Raw genomic sequence first — 21074 nt, forward strand, 5'->3', positions numbered from 1 at the left:
GCGCACAGGAGAGGGGTGCGCCCCGGCCCCAGCATCCCCGGGCGCCATGGGCATCCAGGGCATGGAGCTGTGCGCCATGGCCGTGGTGGTGCTGCTGTTCATCGCCGTCCTCAAGCAGTTCGGCATCCTGGAGCCCATGTCCATGGAAGGTAACGTGCGGCCACCGACCCTCGGCTGCCCTGCGCGGGGCCCGCGGTCTCTGTGGAGGGAGCTGAGCCCGCGCCCTGGGGGACCCCGCGAGGAACGGCTGGGGGCAAGCTGAGCATTTCGGCCCCTTCTCGGCGGCGGGGGGACCTGGGCCTGGGACTAAGGAGGCAGAGAGGGCTCAGCTCTGAGGAGCCGTCCCCCGCGGGTCCCCCGCGGGCACACCGTGAGCCCGCATCCCTCCCTGGCTGTCCTAGCCTGCAGGTCCCGGCCTCCCGGCCCTGTGGCAGGAGGTGGCGCAGGGTGAAGCCGACAGGAGGACCCTCACTCAGTTCGAGGCGCAGGGCAGCCGCAAGAGACTAGAGAGCTCTGTTGCGTGATCGGGTGTCCAGTTGCATCTCCTCAGGCCTATGGGATCAGTAGATAAATCTGCAGGAGCCACATATCCGCCCCAATGAAATATTAACCGAGGAGACAAACCTACTCTTAAACCAGACTCTGAAGGCCTGCCGGGACCTCTGAAGGAGCCCCTGAGCTGCTTCCCAGCCCATTGGTAGGCCCCATGCTCGGAGGAGGCCCTGCGGTCCTGGTTCTCCGGGGACGATGACACCAGGCATGCAACTGCCCCTCCTCCTCCCTGTCCCCAAGATGCAGGTGCAGCCCTGCACCTCTGCGTGGTGGGAAAGGCGCTCCCGGCCCTGCAGGGGAGGCGGGAACCTTGCCTGCCTCAGCACCCTGCTGACCTTGCCACGCTCCAGCTCCTGGGACTGGAACCCAGAGGGCCAGGGGAAGGTGACTGACCCTGCCTCCGAGGTGCCCAGCAGCCCCCTGGGCACGAGGATGAGCCCATCTCCTGCCAGCGTCGGGAGGGGCATAGGGCTAGGAAGCACAGCCCTCCCTTGTTCTGCTCCAGAGCCTGTGGCTGGCTCCCTTCCTGAAGTCCGTGGCAACAGGCCCCTGAGAAGCCATCAGGCTGTCACACCCCTTTTCTGAGGGAGTCCATGAGGCCCAGGGAGAAGGGATGCGTCAGAGTGGCTCCCTAGCTGCCTCTGTGAGCTTCAGGGTTTAGCTGGTGAGGAAAGTTGTCAGAGCTGCACCTGGGGGCGACTCTGCAACAGTGAGCAGTGGGAAGCCCTAGACAGGCACATGGGACTGGGTCAGGGATGGGGAGGGACGCGTTCCCCGGCTGGGCCCCCACGGACACTGCCTCTCGCAGGCTGTGTGTCCCCTGTCCCTTCCCATCTTTCACCCTCCTGGAGCCGGAGGTGGGCGTGGAGGTAGGGGTCCCCAGGGAGGCCGTGGCTTCTCCAATGCACTTCCTTTTCCCAGGCCCTCCTGGGGCCACCAAGGACCAGGCACCAGGACCACAGCCCGCCTGGCTGCACTTAGCTCCCAAAACCTCCGGTCTGAACCCGTGGCTGACAGGCCTGGAGCAGTCTGAAGTTTCCCTTTGCCATTTACGGGTAGAGGGGTTTCCTTACAAAGTGAGTAGCACGTAGAAGACAGCAGATAGTTTGTCCTAGCTGCCAAAACCCCACTCCGGCTCTGAAGAGTTTCTCTATGCTGGTATATGTGCTCTCTTGCGCCCTGTGGAGATCTGGGGTCTTGAAGCAGTGGGGGGAGGACAGAGCCCAAGATGCCAGGGCAGAGATGGGACCCTGTCAGCTCAGTAACGGGCTCTGAAAGCTTTTGACCATGCTGAGCCTCAGTGGCACCATCTGTAAAGTGGGGCTAATAATACCCCATCTGTAAAGTGGGACTGTGGCAGACTTTAACCAGTCCATGGGGCTTTAGTGGCCCCCAGCACTGCTTGGTGGGTAAAGAACATGCAGACTTTGTGAGCCATTGTTGTCACTAGTAACCAGCAAGGAGCCAGCTGACCCCTGCTTAGGTCAAGGAGGAGTTCTAGATACTCTGTGGAATGTCCGCACACTGTCAGAAGCTGCAAGAGTCCCGGCTGTCCCAGCACCATGGGTGTGAGCTGATCCCGGTGCCCCAGGACACATGCAGCTGGGCGTGTCTCTTGCCCTCTGCATCTCCGGGGTTCTCTGTAAGGGGCCACAGTTACCAGCCTGGTGCCCATGGGACACCTCAGAGTGCCACCCGGGGACCCGTCTGGGCTTTGGGACCTGCACCTTGTGGGACTGGGCCAAGGGCTGACTCTTCTCTGATGGCCCTGATATTGAGAGTCAGCCACGGGCGCAGGAGGCCCACGAAGGCCCGAGCTGAGGGCAGCTTTGCAGGGTGGGCGTCTTCCCTGGAGAGGTGAAACACCATTCTGCTGGGGCGTTGTGTTCCCAAAAGGCCCGCAGCTGGTCCCTGAGCCTCCTCGCTGAGCCTCGCCACGGCTGGGGTGGGGGCCCAGCACCTGAGTGCCCCAGCCTGGTCCCCACCGCCGTGCCATGTCAGGCAGTGGACGTCTTGGTCTCTTTGTCAGATTGTGGTCTGTCCGCCAGATGCCAAGCGTGTGGGCGCAGGGGCTGTCCTGCCCACAGTGGTGCCCTGCGCCTGGAGTCTGCCTGGCACCAGGCAGAGCTCGGGAGGATGTAGGGAAACAGGGTGAGGGGAGTCTTGTGGAGGAGGAAGGAACACCCCGGCTTCTCCTGCTCTTGCCCAGGAGCCCGCAGCTGCATCCTAGCCATGTGGGCATGGAGAGCCCCCTGAGGGGGCCGGGAGGTGGGTGTGTGTTGAGGGGGACGAGTGGCTGGTACAGAGTAAGTGCAGAGCTGCAGCAGGGGACGTGGTGAGAGGGCAGCCAGGTGGGGAGGGCCCTGGTTCTCAGTGGCCCTGCTCGCTCTGATCGCCTGGCCAGCTTCAGACATACCTGCTGTGCTGTCCCCAGCAGGTCCTGGGATCAGGAGACTCCTTGGAGCAGGCAGGGCTGAGAACCCTTCCCGGACAGAGGTTCTCAGAGTGTGTTCCCTGGTGCAGCAGGGTCAGCGTCCCCCACATGTCTTCAGGTCCCACCCACCTCTGCAGCTGACTCTTACCCAAACGCACCACACTTGGGTGCCCAAGCTTGGTGACCACTGCTCTGTCCAGGCATGACCCTCCTAAAAGGTGTTCACACTGAGCTACACCTCCAGTCCCTTTCATTCATTCATTCATATTTTGAACAGGGTCTCGCTAAGTTAAATTGCTCACACTGGGCTCAAACTTTCGATCCTCCTGCCTCAGCTTCCCAGAGGGCTGAAGTTACAGCAGGGTGCCATAACTCCCTCTCTAAGACACTGGCTTTTATGCTAAGAGAATCCAGAGCCATTGAAAGGTTCCAGGTGGAGCAGCGGAGATAAATTTGAACAGGATAGGATTCTTGTCCTGTGGTAGAGAGAAGTCCCACTAGAGGCATCTGCGGCCGTCCAGGAGAGCGGGGCAAAAGGGGGCCGACTCCAGACCTGTCTCCAAGGAAAGGGAGGGAGAGTGGCTAGAGGAAGACTGTGGGCACCTGGTGGGGGAGGAAGACGGGGCGGGGCGCAAGTGTGCGGGGTGCTCGGTGATTCCACTTGGAGCTGCTGAGCCGGGATGTGTTCGTTTCCGATCACAAACGCAGTACCTAAACCATGGCAGATGGATTGACCTGCGCTTCTGTGGAGCAGAACCTGTAGGATCTCATGGGGTGGTAGGGAAGGGCAGGAGCAGGAGGGCCTGGGAAGGCTTGAGGGCCCGGGAAGAATCCACTCCTCACCTCTGCCGGCCTCTCAAGACCTTCCCATAGCTGTTACCCCTTCCTCAGTCTCATGCTGCAGTGCCGGCCTGAGCCCTCATCTGTTCCCCGTCCGATGGCCTCTGCCACTTCCAAGGACCCCTGTCATTACACTGGACCCACCTGGACCACCGGCACCCTTCCCTGTAGTGCGGTCCCCCGGCGATCTTGGTATGCTTTTGCCGTGTGGCCGGATACACAGGTTCCAGGGACCGGGATGTGGGCGTCTTGGGGCAGCCATTCTTGTGCTTAGCACAGTTGCTGTTTTAAGAAATCCAAGTGGAATATGGAAAAGGTGGAGCAGCGCGGTCTGGAGAAGTGTCCTGGCCATTGACATGTCTCTGGGACACAGCACTGGGAGGCTGCCGGACCCGAGGCTCTGACCCTCCAGCAGGCGTCAAGCCTTACATGGTCATTCCAATTTCTAGCAAGACCTGTCCGGGAGGGACGGCTGCCCTGCATGGGCATCCTACTGGAGGCCCCGTCTCTGCAGCCTGTCAAGTCTCTAATTGTTGGATTCCAAGGCATCTGCTCCTAACCCTGGCACTCTGGCCCCGGGCCCCGGGTCCCACCGTGGCTCACAGGGGTTGGAGTGTTAGGGGCCATGCCTCCCGGCGGGGAAGGGCCAGATTCTTTCTGGGGCAGGGGGTGTGTCCTAGCACACATTTAAGCCTGGCAAGTGGCAAGGGTTGAGTGCATTAGTCAGTTCGCTGTTGCTAGTGACACAGTGCCATAGAGAGAGTGAGTTAAAGGAGGTTTGTTTTGGTCCCGGAGGTGCGGGGATTGCAGGCAGGCACCACTGCATCCACCTTTCTTCTTTTAAAGCTGCTACGGTTCAGACCTGGAGGCTTCACACTGATGATGGTGTCTAACCCGAATCAGAGGCCTCACCTGTGAACACTGTAGGTGGCATAAGTTCCCACCCTCTTAACATCCCAAAATGGGAACTAAATTTCAACACATGCAGCCTTGGGGGACACATTCAAGCCACATCTGAGTGGTAGCATGGAGGAAAATGTAAACCACATGTCACCATCAGTGCATACTTTTTGGGGCCCATCAGGCAGGCGTGGATATGCCAGGCAGGGTGAAGCCAGGAAGACCACAGGTAGTTGGGAACCTTGCCCACAGGGAAGGTGCGCTGTGAGGGCAGGGTCACTGCAGCTAGGGTGGGGCTGGGAGTCCAGGCTGTGAGGTGAACAGGTGGGCAACCATAACAGATGGGCAAGGTGTGGCAGGAGCTGGCAGTGCCCAGGATGGGAATGTGTAGGCCTGGCCCACAGTGGAGGTGGTAGGACCTTGAAGATGGGGCGTAGGGGGAGATGGCTAGATGGTGGGGGTGCTGCACTTGGAAGGGGTTAATGCGCTTCTTTGGGGACCCGTTAGTTCCCACAAGAGTGGGCTGCCATCAAAAGAGCAGACCTGCTACTGGATCCCTCTGGCCTCCTGTCTCACCATGTGATCACTTCCACATGCAGCCAGTCTCTTTCTGCGTCTCCATCATGTTGTACTGCATCTGGGGGACCCTACACCGGCATTGGGCAGTGGAACCGTGAGCCCAGTAAACCTCTTGTCTTTGTAAAGGACCCAGGCACACGCACTTTGTTATAGCGACAGGACGTGGACTAAGACTCCAGTGTGATGTTCTGAGTGTCCTGGGTGCCCTTCTCCACAGCGGGATCCGCCATCATTTGTAAACTAAGTTCCCTGGGGCTCCTGCAGCCTGGTGCTGGGCTAGTCCTGGAGCTCGGGTAGTGATTCCAGTGTCCCCCGCACATTTTAACACAGGCAGTGGCTTGCAGCCAGGTTAGCTGCCGATTCTCAGAGGAAACTGGTGGTGTTTCATCTGGAATGTCCCCCAAGCCCCGTGCTGATGGCTCAGTCCCCAGCCTGGGGCACAATTGGGAGGTGCAACCTTGAGGCAGGGCCTTGAGAGAGGAAGTTAGGTCTTTGGGGCGCTGCCCTGGAAGTGGGTACTGGGACCCTGACGTCTTTCTCCCTCTCTTTTGACTTCCCGGCCACTTTGAGGTGAACTGGCCTCCACCATGAAGTACCGAGCCCCTGAGGGCCCCAAGATCATAGCCTCAGAGCTCTGAACTCGGAGCCCAAGTGAGCTCCCCCTGGGAGCTTGCTGATCACCGGCATTTTGCCCGATGCCAGGGAGCCGATGAACACGGAGGTCTCATGTACAGGTCCTGCTCTGCTCAATGGGGCGTCCGGCCCCACAGCCTCCCCTCACTCCCAGGAGCCCTGGGACCCCGCTGTGAGACTCCAGGGTCTAGGAGTCACCTGACCAGTGGAGTCCAAGTGAGGACTGAGACCCGCCAGCCTGGCATGCGGGAAGCCCCATTTCACACCTGCTGCTTCTGCCCCTGAGCCCTCGTGACCCGTCACCTGGAGGCCCCCGTGGGTGCCAAGCTTGGGTCCCTGAGGCTGGGCCCCTCACTGTGAGGGCTGCTTTCTGGTCCCCAGGGCCTGATTTGGGTTCTGTAAAGCCACCTGCAGCCTTCCTCCCCACTTAGGAGGGGTGTGACACTATGTTACTATCACAGGGGCACACTGTGGCCTTCCGAGGGCCCTCCCAAGACTGCAAGGATGGTGAGGCTCCCACCGGAAATTAAGTTACACTGGGCATTGAACGGCAGCTTTGGCGTAAGAAGTCCCTGATTTTCCCGTGGTGATCTCGTAGTGGCACATCCAGTCACAATCTGGTGCCCCTGCCTCGCTGGGCCACGAGCGGCAGCTAGCCTGTGGGTTGGCACGGCCAGCTCCACCTGCCCCGGGCGTCTATGTGTGCACCTGGCCAGGCACAGTAGCACACAGTGTCCTGGAGGCTGTGGTGCCAGCAGCTGTGTGGCGAGGGTTAGGGGAACGGTGAGCAGTGTGTCCTCAAGGACACCAGGGTCAGGAAGAGCGGGCAGAGCTCTGACACCAGGGCAAGAAGGACGGGTGATGGCTAGCAGGCGATGGGCTCAAGCGGAGGTTTTGAGGGAGCCTTGCTGTCATTTTCGCTCTCTCCTCCACGGGTGGCCTGCAGGACAGCTGTCCTGAAGTGTCAGTAGTGGCCCGGAGAGGCCCGGCTGGGCCCACCATTGAGTGGGTCCCAGAGAGCCCCATGCCCCGCTCACTGAATGAAGGATGGGTGATGCACAGTGGGGGCAACGAGGAGTCCAGGACAGGGACTGGAGCAGGACTTGTGTTTGCTGGGAAGAAAGCCTGGCTGTAATCTGCTGGCGTCCTGTACAGGTTTGGGACACTGAACTTTGAAATGTCAAGGGCAGTGTGTGCTTCTGCAAAGTGCTTGTTGGAGATTAACACCATCGCTGCCCAAGTCAACGGGTGCCTTGACGGGGATGGGGGTGTCCCAGGATCACCAGTCCTGGAGCAGGGGCAGGAGGGCGAAGCCAGGGACCTGTAGCAGAGACGGAGGGGGCATGAAGATGTCATGGATGTGCTCAGGGCAGTCTCTATAAGTTGGCACTGAAATGTACAGCGCCGGGTCCCGAGGAACAGTAGATGACAAACGGAGTTCCTGCAGGCAGCGCTACCTTCCCCTCCTGGTCCTCAGTGGCTGGGGTCTGTGGCGTCTCCTGCAGGTCCCCTTCGTCCCGTTCTCCTCGTTGCTTCACTGTGGTGCCTGCTGTCATGGTGGCCGTTCTGGAATGGCGATCAGAAAACCTTTCCCCAGTTTGGTCTCTTCAGTGGCTTCCGTACCCACCTACACTTGGCTCACCTTTACCCCTCTGCTGTCACGGGCTGCATCTTGAAATATCACCTCTCTCTGGCTCTGCCGCCTCTCCGTGCCCACAGATGTAAGCCGCAGGGAGTGGCAGGGCCAGGTCAGCCTGTGGGCTCTGCCCAGAGCCGTGGTCATCAAGCCAGCAGGTGCCTGGGGCTGGATGTGGCTTGGGGCAGGCTGGGTCCTGCTGATGTCCCTGAAGACAGGGAGAGGCCCACAGTCACCCGTCTTAGCTTGCTCAGGGTGCTGGCAGAGTGGGATCTGGTCGAGGACTCTGCTTGGCTCTCGAGTGGCTGTCTTCTTGCTCCACTTCCCTTCTCCCCTCTCTCTAAGGCCACTGGTCCTATAGGATTACGGCCCCGTCCAGGTGACCTCACTTCACCTTAATTACTGTGTTAACTGTCTCTGCATCACGATAACAAAATACTCAACACCAGTACAAAGGAAGCAGAGAGATTTACTTTGGCTCACAGTTTGCAGAGGTTCAAGACCAGGGTCATGTGCCCCACGGATCTGGGCCTCCATGAGGGTGGCACAAACGTCATGGTGAGATGTGTCATTGCAGGCAGTCGCATCTCAAGCCGGGAAGCAGAGACAGCCAGGCAGGCAGGGTCCCACTGTCCCCTTGGATGACACAGCCCAGTTACCCAGGGAGCCCTCACAAGGTGCCACCTCTGAAAGTCCATAGCACCTTTCAACTCCATCTTGGGACCAAGCCTTATGTAGAGACCTTCAGGGGACACTCAAATGTAGAGCTCCCAATGGCCCCATTGATCGTTTCTCTGGGAATTTCTGTCCTTTGCTTGTTTTCTGAGCCACTGATATAGGGTGATTGCTCCCCATCCCAAAATGAAATTTTACACATTTCAGTCAACTTCTCCTAAACACAAACATACCATCTACATGTAACATGTGACTTGCAAAGAACCTTTCCCTCCCTATCCCACCCTGCAGGGGTCACCATGGCAAGATTTTATATTTGTCATTCCTTGACTTTTATTATGATTTTATCTCTTCTGTGTTCCTACAAATCTACTGTTGCATTATTCTTGGCTTTGACCTTTATTTTAAAAAGTGGAATCATGCTTGTTTCCTAGGTCTAGATTTTCATTCAACAGTATGTTTCTGAGACCTATTCATTTTGAGGTGTGTTATTACAGTTAATCCATTGTTCACTGCTATATAATATTTCACTGGGTACATATTCTGCAATATATTTACCTTCTCTCTTGTCAATGGACCTTTAGTTGATTCAGACTATGGTGATTATAAAGAGTTCTCCAATGATTGGGGGTTTTTTGTTTTTGTTTTTTGTCTTTTTGAGACAGGGTCTCGCTATGCAGTTCAGGCTGACCTTGAGCTCACTCTGTAGCCCTGGCTGGTCTCGAACTTCCTGCCTCAGCCTCCCGAGTGCTGGAATTACAGGCATGCACCACCACACCCAGCTAATGACTGTTTTTGTATGTATCTCCTAGACACTTGAGTTTAGCATATTTACCTAGGAGAAGAGTCCTGGTTCCTAGACCTGTGTTAATTTTATACAAAGTGAGTGTTAGTTTTATACAACTTATGCAACATGAGTATGAAAAATGAAAATAAGGTTTGCACATCTGTAGGAACATTTAAGAATTACCACTGAACTTGGCATTGTCAGACTGCTTTGTTCATTGTTATTATTTCTTGCCAGTTTAGGAGATGTTCCACTCTGAATGTAATTTGCCTTTTCCGGTTAACTGTTGACATGGAGCCCTCCTTCACGGATTCATTTTTGGATTCCGGCTCTGGCGTTGGTTCTGGACATTGTCGCACTCTTCTCAGTCCAGCTCCTCCTTTTGTTGAATAGAAATCCTTCATTTTTGATGTAACTGAATTTATCAGGGTTTTCCTTCACAGAAATCTAGGCAGGTATGGTGGTGCAAGCCTGTAATTCCAGCATTCTGGGAGGCTGAGGCAGGAGGGTCAGAAATTTAAACCCAACTTGGGCAATTTAGCACTTTAGTGAGACCTGGTCCCAAAATAAAAACTGAGAAAGGGCTGGGGATACAGCTCAGTGCAAAGGCCCTAGGGTTCATTCCCCAAACCGCAAAAAAGAAAAAGAAGTCTTGCTATACCTCTAGGCTAACAAGAGACCCTTTGCATTTTATTTTAACTCGTGTGCACCTTTCCCACTGGAGCTCAAATTCACCTGGACCCAGCTTTGCTCTGTGCTGAAAGGAAGGAATCTAGATTTATGTTCTAATACTTAGATACATTTTACTTTTATTGCTGGTATGTGTTATCCTGTTATTTTTTATTGTAATTTCCAGAAGTCTAGAGATTTGCTATTGATTTTTCATAAATTAATCTGGTATCTGAGAACCTTCCTGAACTTTCATGTCTCGATTAGTTTGGTCCCTGTGGGGCCCATATCATCTAAATTAATGTTTATTTTATCCTTTCCCAATTCTTTTGCATATGCACTTCTTTATGTGGGGGGGAGCAGGTTTTAGAGTTTGAACTCAAGTGTGTTCTACCTGAGCTATGGCCACACCCCTTTTTGTATTTATTTATGTATTTATTTACTTTTTTATCTAATTATGAGGCAGGTTCTCACTAAGTTGCCTGAGTTGGACTAGCACTTGCAATCCTCCTGCCTCAGCTTCCCCCAGTGCTGGGATTACAGACATGTGTCACTGTGGCCAGCTTGCTTCCCAATTCCTAACATTATTTCATTTTCTAAATTTCTTTATAGCACCGGCAGGGCCTTGATTAGTGGTGGCTGTAGCCAATCTTGTCTAATCTCAGATCTTAAAGAGAACGTATCAGAGCTTTTGCCGCTAAATCTTTTTCTGTAAATTTTATAAATATATGATTTGCAGTATAAACTAAATCAAGCTAAGGAGTTTCCCTTTAACCCCTAGTTCACTGAGAGTTCTTGTTTTTCTATTTTATTGTAAGCAGATGCAAATGCTCATCAATTGCTTTTGTGTATCAACACTTTCATACGGTTTCCCGTTCTTATAGTCTTCCAGGTAAAGACTTTTTGATCATCGTGTACTTTAAAAAAATACATTTGGGTTCAGTCAGCCAACCTTTGACTGCTTCTACCTTAAGAAGTGAGATGGCTGGGTGATTGTCCTCCTTACAGGCTGCTTACGTGAGATGTGGTAGTCAGAGATCACTGTACCATCCCCAAGCTTAGCAGCACGCAGGTCACCGAGGACCCTCTGGGGAGTGGTTTGCGTGGAGTGGGGTGAGGCCAGGGGAGAGTCTCGAGAGGAAGTGAGGATGGGGAGATACGGATGAGGGACAGGCTGAAGGGGAAGTCAGGTCAAGGAAGTCGTTTTGTAATGGAAGAAATACAGCAGAGGATTAAATGGCCATATCCGGGGCTGGGAATTTAGCTCAGCGGCAAAAGCGCCTGCCTGGCATGTGCAACGTCGTGAGTTCGGTTCCCGGCACCAGAGAAAAACAAATAAATAAATAAATAAATAAATGGCCATATCCTTTAGTTCATAGGGTATTAACACCCTGGACCCACTTGAAATATCTCTTGGTTTATTTTTTCCTTTTTATTCCTCATTGTCTCCCTTTCCCCATAGATAACGATTCCAGTTTTCATGTAAAATTCACCTTTTGGGGGTTCCATTGCATGAGTTTTGACAAATGCATCGTCGTGGAACCACTGCAATAATCAAGATCAAGAGCAACCCCACCCCAGAAAACACCCCCAGCATCACCCCTTTCCTTGTCTTTCCGTCCCTCGCCCCAGCTCCTGGCAGCCACCAACCTCTTCTCCCCCTAGTTTGCTGTGGTGTTTTCGTCTCCAGAACCTCATGTAAATGGATTCATATGTTATTTAGACTCCCGAGTCTGGACTCATTCACTTAATGACTGCGTTTGAGATTCATTATTGTTATTGCAGATTTCAGTAATGTGTCCCTTTTATTGCTGAGTGGCATCCTTTGCAGGGATGCACTATGGTGTATCCACTCACCGGCTGCACAGTGTTTGGATTATTTCCAGTCTGGGGCAATTATGAATAAAGTTGCTGTTACATTTGTCTAAATGTCATTATGAGAATAGACTGTGTAGTAGAAATGTACAGTGAGTGTTTAAATTTAAAAATTTATTATCATAAAAGACACATTGCCATGTATCCCCCTCAGAATACTTCCTCATTTCAAACGTACTGACCCATCATGCATGCTGCTTCCTGAAGCAGGTCTGGAAGTGCTCTTTCCTGAGGGTCTTTACAAGGTGTGATCAAAACTGCTTTCAATGCTGCTGCTGAGTGACATCCAACAGAAAGGCAGGCTGGTAAAACATGACAGTGTGTCCTCACCCACCTTATTCACCAGATCTGACACCACGAAACTTCTGGCTCTTCTCAAAATCAAAATGAGCATGAAGCCAGGTGTGGTGGTGCACATCTGTAATTCCAGAATTCAGGAGGCTGAGACAGGAGGATTGCTGCGAGTTTCAGTCCAGCCTGGGCTATGTAGTGAGTTTAAGATCAGACTGAACTGCACGGTAAGACCCTGTATCAAAAAAAAACATGAAAGGTAAACATGTTGTATTGATTCAGGACATGAATTCATCCGTGGCAGCACAACCAAAAAGACTTAGGAAAGAGGACATCCAGAACTGCTTTAGAAAGTTCTGGAAACCGATTTGAAAGGATGAGATAAGTGTGTTCAAAGCAAGGGGGAGGGTTTTGACACATTCATGGCAATGTGTCTTTTACTATAATAATGTTTTTAATTTTAAAGATTCATTGAACATTCCATCACACAAAGTATACAAAGTTTTATTTTACTTGGGCAAATAGCCAAGAGCAGAATTTCTGGGTCTTACATGAAGTGTATATACAGTATGTTTATGTTGCCGGCCAACCAAGGGTTCTTTTGCTTGGAAGTGCAGCTCTGCTAGCAGTCCTGATGCCATCAGATAACACCAGGTGACTCTGGGTGCCAGCAGTTGGCACAGCCAGCTGCTGGTCAGTGCCATAGCCAGCCTTCACCACCTGATGCCGGCTTGCGCTAGACACTGTAGATCGACTCTGCTGGGTGTTGGTCTCTGCTGCTGGTCTTTATTGGCTGCTGGTCTCTGGAGCTCTTTGGTGCTAACAGTTCTGAGTGTTTATAGCTCTTTGGAAACGACTGTTGCATCCACACCACTCAGAATAAGAATCCCAAGTAGGTTTACAGGACCCTTGGGGCCCACCCTAAGATCAAGTCTTTTACCCATTTATTGAGTTCTTTGTTTTCTGACTGCCAAGCTTTCAAAGTTCTGCATGTCTTCTGTCTTCTGGATGTCCTTTGTCAGATACGTGATTTGCAGTTTTCTCATGGTCTGTGTTTGCTTTTTTTTTTTTTTTTAGCAGTATCTTTATTCCTTTGCAAAATTATTTCAGCTCTTCAGTTCCTGTCTATGTAAATTTTAGAAAATTCTGTTTATGTGCATAAAATTTTTTTCTGAGATTTTTTGGTAGGAATTGTATTAAATCTATCGATCATTTTGGAGATAAAATGATCAATAAAGTAATAAAATGATGTCATAAAGATAACACCTTTATGACATCAAGTCTTCCAATCCATGAACATAGTATGTCTCTTCATTTAAATCTTCTGTGATTTCTTTCATCTTTTGTAGGATACAGATTATATGTCTCTTTTGCTAGATGTATACCTAAGTAGTTTATTTGTGGGGCAAGTAACTGTACATAAGGTCCTAAGGTAGATGTATGTTTTAACTTTATGAGAGTCTGCCAAGCAGTTCTCCAGAGTGGTTATACCATCTTATACATCCATGAACAATGTATGAGTGTTCTAGATTCTCCACATCCTCATCCACATTTGGTGCTGTTGGTCTTTTTGAAATGAGAAGTGATTGGATATTTTGCATTTTGCATTCAATAATTTGCCTTTCTTGGATTGATGTTGTCAAGCACTTTTTCTTGTGTATTTTGACCATTCATATAGCTTCTTTGGTCCTAGTCTTTTACCTATTTAAAAAATGGAGGCATTAGTCTTATCATTGTTGGTTTGTAGATGTTCATTATGTATTCTGGAAACAACTCCTTTGTCAGATTTGTTTACTGAAGATAAATTTTCCCAGTCTATGACTTGCCTACTGAGTTTTTTTAATGGCTTCATTGAATTTCCTCTAAGTTTGTCTTTCAATGATTTCTACTATTTTTATGACCTTTCTTCTATATACTTTTTGTCTGTACTGAGGATTGAATCTAAGACCTTCACGTTAAATGATATCACCAGCCCTTTGAAATTTAAAAAAAAAAAAAAAATTGATAGAGTGTCTTGCTAAGTTCCCCAAGCTGAGGTTGAACTTGTGATTCTCCTGCCTCAGCCTCCCAAAATAATAAGAGTACAAGCATGTACTACCACCTCTGGCACTTTTACTTACTTTGATTTTAATTTGCTCTGCTTTATCTAGAGTCTGAAAAAGCTTAAATCACAAAGCTTTTGTTTTGTTTTGTTTTTCTACACTGAATTGTCCTTGGTTTTACACCTGTCTTCTTTTCTGATATAGGACTTCTAACTGAGTTCCCTCTATGCACAGTTCTACCTGCACCCCCCCCCCAAATTTTGATAGGCTATGTTTTCTTCATCATACAATTCAAAATATACCTTGCAAATTTTCTTCTCTAATCTATGGATTAATTAAAAGTGTATTGTTTAATCTCCCAATGTTTGAGATTTCTAAACATTGTGTTGTTTTTACCTTTAACACATGACTATTGTGGTCAGGGTCTGTCTTTTGTGCCAGTTTGTCTTGGTAACTACAGAATGTCTTCTTGAAAAAAGAAAGTGCATTCTGTAGTTGTTATGTAGTATTCTATAAATATTAATTAGGTCAAATTGGTTGATAGTGGTTTCTAAATCTTTATATCTTGTGTCATTTACTAAAAATTTTCAAGTACAATTGTGGTTTATCTGTTTATCCCTTTTGTTCTGAATTCTGCTTCAGGTGTTTTAGTGCTCTGTTACTAGGTATTTCAGATAGGTTACTATGTATTTCAGATTAGTTGGTCTTCTGGATGAAGCAATCTTTGTGTCATTATGAAATTTCCAAGCCAGGGATGGTGGTACAGGCCTATAATCCCAGAACTTGGGAGGCTGAGGCAGGAGGATCACCACAAGTTTGAGGCCAGCCTGGGCTACATAGTGAGTTCAAGCCCAGCCTGTATACTGCATAGCAAGACACTGTCTCAAAAAAAGAAAAGAAAAGAAAAGAAAAGAAAGAAAGAAAGAAAGAAAGAAAGAAAGAAAGAAAGAAAGAAAGAAGGAAAGAAGAAAGAAAGAAGGAAAGAAAGAAAGAAAGAAAGAAAGAAAGAAAGAAAGAAAGAAAGAAAGAAAGAAAATTTCCTACTTTCTTATCCTTTCCCTACTCTCTTACTCTAAAATCAGTGTATGTCTTTATATAAAGGGTATCCTATTTATAAATAGCATATAACTGGTATGGGGAGTTTTTTCCATCTCGTCTGAAAAGTTTACCTCTTAATCAAAGGAAACATACATTTATTTATGTATTTATGCATTTAGCAATCACTGCTGTAGTTGATAGTCTCCAACTGAGAAACGCTTCCTGCCCTTTTAAATTTTTGATGCCCGAGCTGCCTTTGAACTGGCAGTCTTCCTGCCTCAGCTTCCCCATGAGTAGCTGGGATTACAGGCACGTGCCACAGCGCCTGGCAGGAAACATCTAACCTGTAGCATCTATCCGTGTTGCTGTGTGCGCTTCTAGTCCACAGCGTGGTTCTCCTTGGTGTGTACCCTCTATATTTGGCCTGTGCATCCTGCTGTGATAAGTCCCTGGGTTCTCTCGAATTCCCCCACTAAAATGCCATTGTGGTGAGCCTTCTTGTACAGGTCTCCTGAATTGGGCAAGAATCCGTGGGGTGTTTGTCCAGGGTGGAGTTGCTGGCTTACAGGGTTTGCCTGGACTGGGTTTGACGAAGGATCGCCAGGGTTCATAGTGTGCCTGTGTGATCATGGGGATGATCCAGAGCAGAGGGGAAAAAGATGAGGAAAAAAGTGGGGAGAATTGCTGGAGCCCCACCTTTGAGTGGGTGAGCATGGCTGCCTCCGACAGGGACAGGGACAGCTCACCACAGAGACACTGGAGAGCAGAGGTCGGGGCCACATGCAGGAAGGGGTAGGTGCACAGGCAGGGGCTGGGGTCGTTTCCCTCTGCTTAGCGAGATAGGAAGCAACTGAACGGGACACCAAAAGAAAGGGGGAAAGGAAGCAGTTATCTTGGAGACTGTGTGTGTGTGCGTGTGTGCGTGTGTATGTGTGTGTGTGTGTGTGTGTGTGTATGGGGGGGTGTGTACTAGAGAGACAGAGCAGAATGCTTCTATGGCCTGGTGTGGAGCACCTCTGCCCAGGCTTTGAGCCTGGCTTTGCAGAGCATGTGGGTACCGGTGCAGGACTGCGCCAGAGAGCGCCCCCTGCAGGGGCGAGGCGGCAGACCCATGGGGTGTGCGGCTAGAGATGGACTCTGATCCGCAGGCCACAAGGTGAGACCGGATGATGGCAGTAAGGCAGGGAATGTGTGTCCCTTGTCGGTGGGAAGGTGACACGGTACGGACACTCGATACCTTTTGGTCCACAGTCTTATTTTGTAGTAAAAGCGATGCATTCCATGCCAAAGGAACTCTTCTCTTCAATGGCTTAGGGAGGTGTAAAAAAATCACAAAACGAAAAATAAAGAGTTGAAGCCCTCCCTCCCCCAGAGTAGCTGTAGCTCACATTTTGGTGGCCGTGGAGGTCTGTCTTCCTGGGGACACCGAGAGGACTGCAAGGAGGAGGTGGTCTAAGCGTGGGGTCTTGAAGGTTGAGGGATCCTCCTGCCCCTCACTCCGGGGGCGGGCACACTCAGCATGAGGTGAGTGGGGAGCGGAAGGCCCACAAGCAACTTCCTGACCATGCACATGGTCTCAGCCCCTTGTTCGTGCGCTGTACAGCCTGCATCGCTGTACCTGCCAGTCACACAGAGAGACTCCCCCTTCCATCCCATGCCCTGCACCTGCCCACACCACATGTCTGTCCCTCCTGGGTCTGTGTCCCCTTCCAGACAGCAGTGACAGTGAGCTGGAGCTGTCCACGGTGCGCCACCAGCCGGAAGGGCTGGACCAGCTGCAGACACAGACCAAGTTCACCAAGAAGGAGCTGCAGTCCCTCTACCGGGGCTTTAAGAACGTAAGTGCCCCCCCATACCCAGGAGAGGCTCTCTGTCCCTGACTCCACAGAAGAGAGACCCTGGCCCAGGGAGCCTTCTAGAAACTTCTCCAGAGCAGAGTGAATACCTGAGGAGGAGCTGTCCAGGAGGCAGGCACTGTGAGGGCCACCGTGCTCCTATCTCTGAGTTTCCAGGGTGGTGCCAGGGGAGCATCTTGGCATGGGGGTGGGGGCACAGCCACTGTCTTCCCAGCCACCCCTCTGCCCAGTGCCCCCAGGGCCTGGAGCAGGGGGTGGCTAAGTCACTGAAGGGGCGACTTGCCCTGCAGGAGTGTCCTACAGGCCTGGTGGATGAAGACACCTTCAAGCTCATCTACTCGCAGTTCTTCCCTCAGGGAGGTGAGTCCGGCCAAGACCAGGCCCAGACTTTCGGGCTGCCCCACAGGGAGGGGACCGTACTGCCATCCCTGCCTTCTGGAGACCTTTCCCTCTGCAGAGGAGACTCCTGCCCAGGACAGAGCAGGACCCTGGGGTGGGGTGGGAGCTTCCCAAGGAGGGGGCCAGACTTCCATGCAGCCCTCCCAGCCTCACCCAGCCTCACCCTTGTTGTCCCTAGATGCCACCACCTACGCACACTTCCTCTTCAACGCCTTCGACGCCGACGGGAACGGGGCCATCCGCTTCGAGGTGCGTCCCTGAGGGTCCCTGCACCTGCAGCGGGAGTTGGGTCCCGCTGTCTCAGGCTGTTCTTGGATTCTAGGAGTTCACATCCAGCCCCGCAAGCCCAGGGGGCTGCGGATTCACAGAGCTGGCAGTGGCCCCCGAGGCGGTTTGTATTTGTAAAGGAGTCATGGTGTAACTCAGAGGTCTGGCTTGCTAAGGGTGGGATTTTAAAGCCCTGGCTTCAGAATTTACTCCGGGTTACTGAGCGAATAGAACCAAGCAGAAATACCCAGGAAACACTTAGCCTGAGCGCACTCTGCTCTGCGTGGTCACCCCAGCCAGAGACAGGTGAAGTCCAGCGCTCCCGGGTTCCAGAGCGGGAGGAGCAGCCCCCCTCCCCGGCAGCCCTCCCCCTGCACGCCCCTCCTCCTGTCTGGGCGCCTCCCTCCCTGCCTGGCAGCACGGGATCGTTTGAGCAAAGCCCCATCTGTGGAGCCCAGGCCACTAAAAATAGCTGCAGGCACAAAGCTGAAACCTCCTCGGAGAGGAAAACCTTGCAGAGAGGCGATCGATCCATCACTGCCCCGCTCGGCTTCCAGGGCCAAGGGCGCCGACAGGAAAGCGGCAGAGGAGGCCCTGGACGCCGGGTAATAATAACCCCGTCGATAACACCACACGGGTTATTTTTACCCTGCGCACCCACCACACGCTGACACGCCGGACACACGGGGGCAGCCGGAGCCCCGGCCTCGCGGTGACCGCAGGGCCCCTCCCGCTCCGCGCGGCGCTCCGGGGGTGCCTGGGCGGCTGGCGGTGTGGACGGCTCCCTTCCCCTCGGCGCATCCAAGTCCCGGCGCCACCATACTCGGAAAACCGATCGGTGCAGAGGAGTAAAGGGGACAAGACACGGCCTCCCTCACCCCGCCTGGTGACCAGCTCTGCGGTGGCCTCTCAGGGGCAAAGTGGGGGATGGAATCCAGCCAGTTGGGCCCAGCTGCGTGTGGGGGACTGTTCCTCTGGTGGCATAGGGGTCCCTCAGGGACCTCCTGACTTCAGTGCTGGCGTCTGAGAGGCGTTTTTCAGGAAAGAAAGGTGTGCAGATCCCCACAGCCTATCCCTGCGACACCCAGTTGGGATCCCTCGGCCCTCACTGCCTGCCACAGGACCTTGCCCTGCCCTTAAAACAGGAGCTCAAGGCCGCTTAACGGTGTCTGGGGCAACCCAGCACTTTTTGTCTAGGTTTAGAAGCTATACATGTGTCTGTTACAGTTTACCTGGTACAATAAAGTAGTATCACTTTCTTCCCCTCACCAGAATGAGAACCAAAAAGGAGGGAAGGAGGGAGGAAGGAAAGAGAAAAGAAAAGAGTAAAAAGGAGCTGAGTGGGAGATGCGGTCTCATGTCCCACCTCAAGCCCGGCCTCAACCGCTCCTCGAGTACCCCTGGGATCTGCTGCAGGAGGGAGCCTGGTGGCGGCCTCCTCTCTGAGTCACCCAGTGCCTTCCTAATTCAGCTAGTTCACCTTGCCAGAGACCACAAAACTTGCCAAACAGTGACCTGCTGGTGGCTTCTTAGAACCCAAGAGAAAGTCAGGTTGCCCAAGCTGGAGTGTCACTGGCAGAGCTGATGGACTGTAAACCGATGGCCAGTGTGAGTCTGAAGGGCCCGGCTCTGTGACTGCCCCACGGTACCCTGCTCGGCATCCCTGGCCACCGTGTGGGTGACATCACCCGGGGCAGGCTGCAGCCCTGGAACCTCCCAGGGCTCCCACCAGCTCACTCCGTACCTGCTCCAGGCTCTGCCGGGGACCCTCATGTGCACGCTGAGTGTTCAGCCTGGAACCCCAAGGGGGTGTGTGCCCCACACTCTCCCCAGGCACTGTCTTGAGGGCAGCCGCAGAGCAGAGGCTGTGGATAAAACAGGCGCCCTGTATGTCAGAGCCCAGGCTTGGGGTTACAACTGTAGTGGCCGCACGTGAAACTGTGCCATGTCCCAGGAAGCTTAGAACCAGTGTCCACTTGGTCTGAGTCAGCTGCTCCTGCAGTAACATCTATGTTACCACTAGGGACCTTGCAGGGGAGACTCCCACATCTGTGTATTACGGCTAGGGACCTTGCAGGGGAGACTCCCACATCTGTGTGTTACGGCTAGGGACCTTGCAGGGGAGACTCCCACATCTGTGTGTTACAGCTAGGGACCTTGCAGGGGAGACTCCCATGCAGTCTGCTAGCGCTGTCCTTTCCATAACACACACACTTGCGGAGGGACCCTGGCTGGGGACCTGCGTGCTGATGTGAGGGCTTCTGTGAAGACAAGACTGCAGAAGCATAGCTCTGGTGCCTCCTGGCCCATGAGAAGGGTGGGTGCCAAGCAGGACCCCGCACCTGGACCTGCACTGGCAAATCCTGCGAGACCCGAGGTTCCCTGCTTATGTAACAGTCCATGGTGCTGATCATTCCCCAAACTCGGGTGTTCAAGAGGTGTCACAGTCTTTCTCCTTTGCTATGTTCTCATGTCTTCCCTCACACACACACACACAGGACTTGAGTCCAGTAGATTTGTAGGGTGTGCTTTGGAAAACCACTGTCTCTCGTCTACCAGCTGTGGTCATCTGCCTCCATGACTCCCAGGGCTATGATTTTATGGCTCTTCTCAAGTGTCCAGTTTAGACAGTGCGTCTTGACCCTCTGCTTTGGGTGAGGAGAAGCTTGGCCTTCCCTAAACACACACTTTTCTTCCCCCACTTTCCAACAGCCAATTGCATAAGGACTTGGTTTACCCTGATGATGTGAATCCGATACCAGCAGAGCCTTGCAGTCAGCTGGAACGATGCTTTCCCCTCCTGCACACCTTGGTATTTTGCTACTCTCAACAACAGTCATAATCCTTCCTTTGCCTGTTCGTCTGTGACCTCATCACTTACTCAGCCCTGGACTGGGAGGTCCATTTCCAGTCTAAATTTACCTGGCATCTCAAGGAGGATGTGGTCCTGGCCTTCCACAGCTCCATGGGGCTGGGCACCCTCTGGCTCTTCCTTTCTCCCCTGGGTTGCACCCCTCACTTCAGGCTCCTTATCTCCCTCTTTCTGGATTTACTCTCTCTTTTCAGGGGTACATCCTCCAGCAGTCTCCTCCAAGAGTATACAGGGCATGTATCCATCAGCTTTCTGTTGCTGGGCGAAAATACCTGACATACCCAACTTAAAGGAGAAATGGTTTATTGAGGCTCATGGTTTCAGAGGGTTCCCTCCATGGCTCCAAAGCAGAAACATGATGGCAGATGGGCGTGGTGGAGGAAAGCTGCTCTCATCATGGCAGCCAGGAAGCCAGGAGAGGGGAAAAGCTTGAGAAGAGATGCATATACCCAGGGCTGGGGATTTAGCTCAGCAGCACAGCACCTGCCTGGCAAGCACAAGGTCATGAGTTCAATTCCCAGTACTGGAAAAAAAAAAACAAAAAAAAGAGATGCATATACCCTTCAAAAGCATGCCCTCGGTTACCTACTTCCTCCAACGAGGCTGCCCCTCCTAACAGCACAGTCAACTATGAATTCATCAGTGGGTTAATCCTGATGAGTATGGTACCCCCACAATCCAGTCTTTTGAAAACTCCACTTCTGAATCCATGAGCCCTTTGGAGGACAT

General features: G+C 52.3%; 1 protein-coding gene across 3 annotated transcripts in view; it reads left to right on the top strand.

Annotated features, from left to right (window-relative positions):
* The window catches only part of Kcnip3 (Kv channel interacting protein 3, calsenilin), a 67855-nt gene that overhangs the window by 41519 nt on the left and 5262 nt on the right, over positions 1-21074 (top strand). For all 3 annotated transcript variants that reach the window (XM_013522856.1, XM_005400645.1, XM_013522855.1), the window contains 3 exons: positions 16665-16789; positions 17098-17167; positions 17385-17455. In XM_013522856.1, the coding sequence (XP_013378310.1) occupies positions 16665-16789; positions 17098-17167; positions 17385-17455 (266 nt within the window). The remainder of the gene's footprint in view (positions 1-16664; positions 16790-17097; positions 17168-17384; positions 17456-21074) is intronic.

The sequence above is a fragment of the Chinchilla lanigera genome, unplaced genomic scaffold (assembly GCF_000276665.1).
Source record: "Chinchilla lanigera isolate Chin_1 unplaced genomic scaffold, ChiLan1.0 scaffold00069, whole genome shotgun sequence".
Taxonomy (NCBI): domain Eukaryota; kingdom Metazoa; phylum Chordata; class Mammalia; order Rodentia; family Chinchillidae; genus Chinchilla; species Chinchilla lanigera.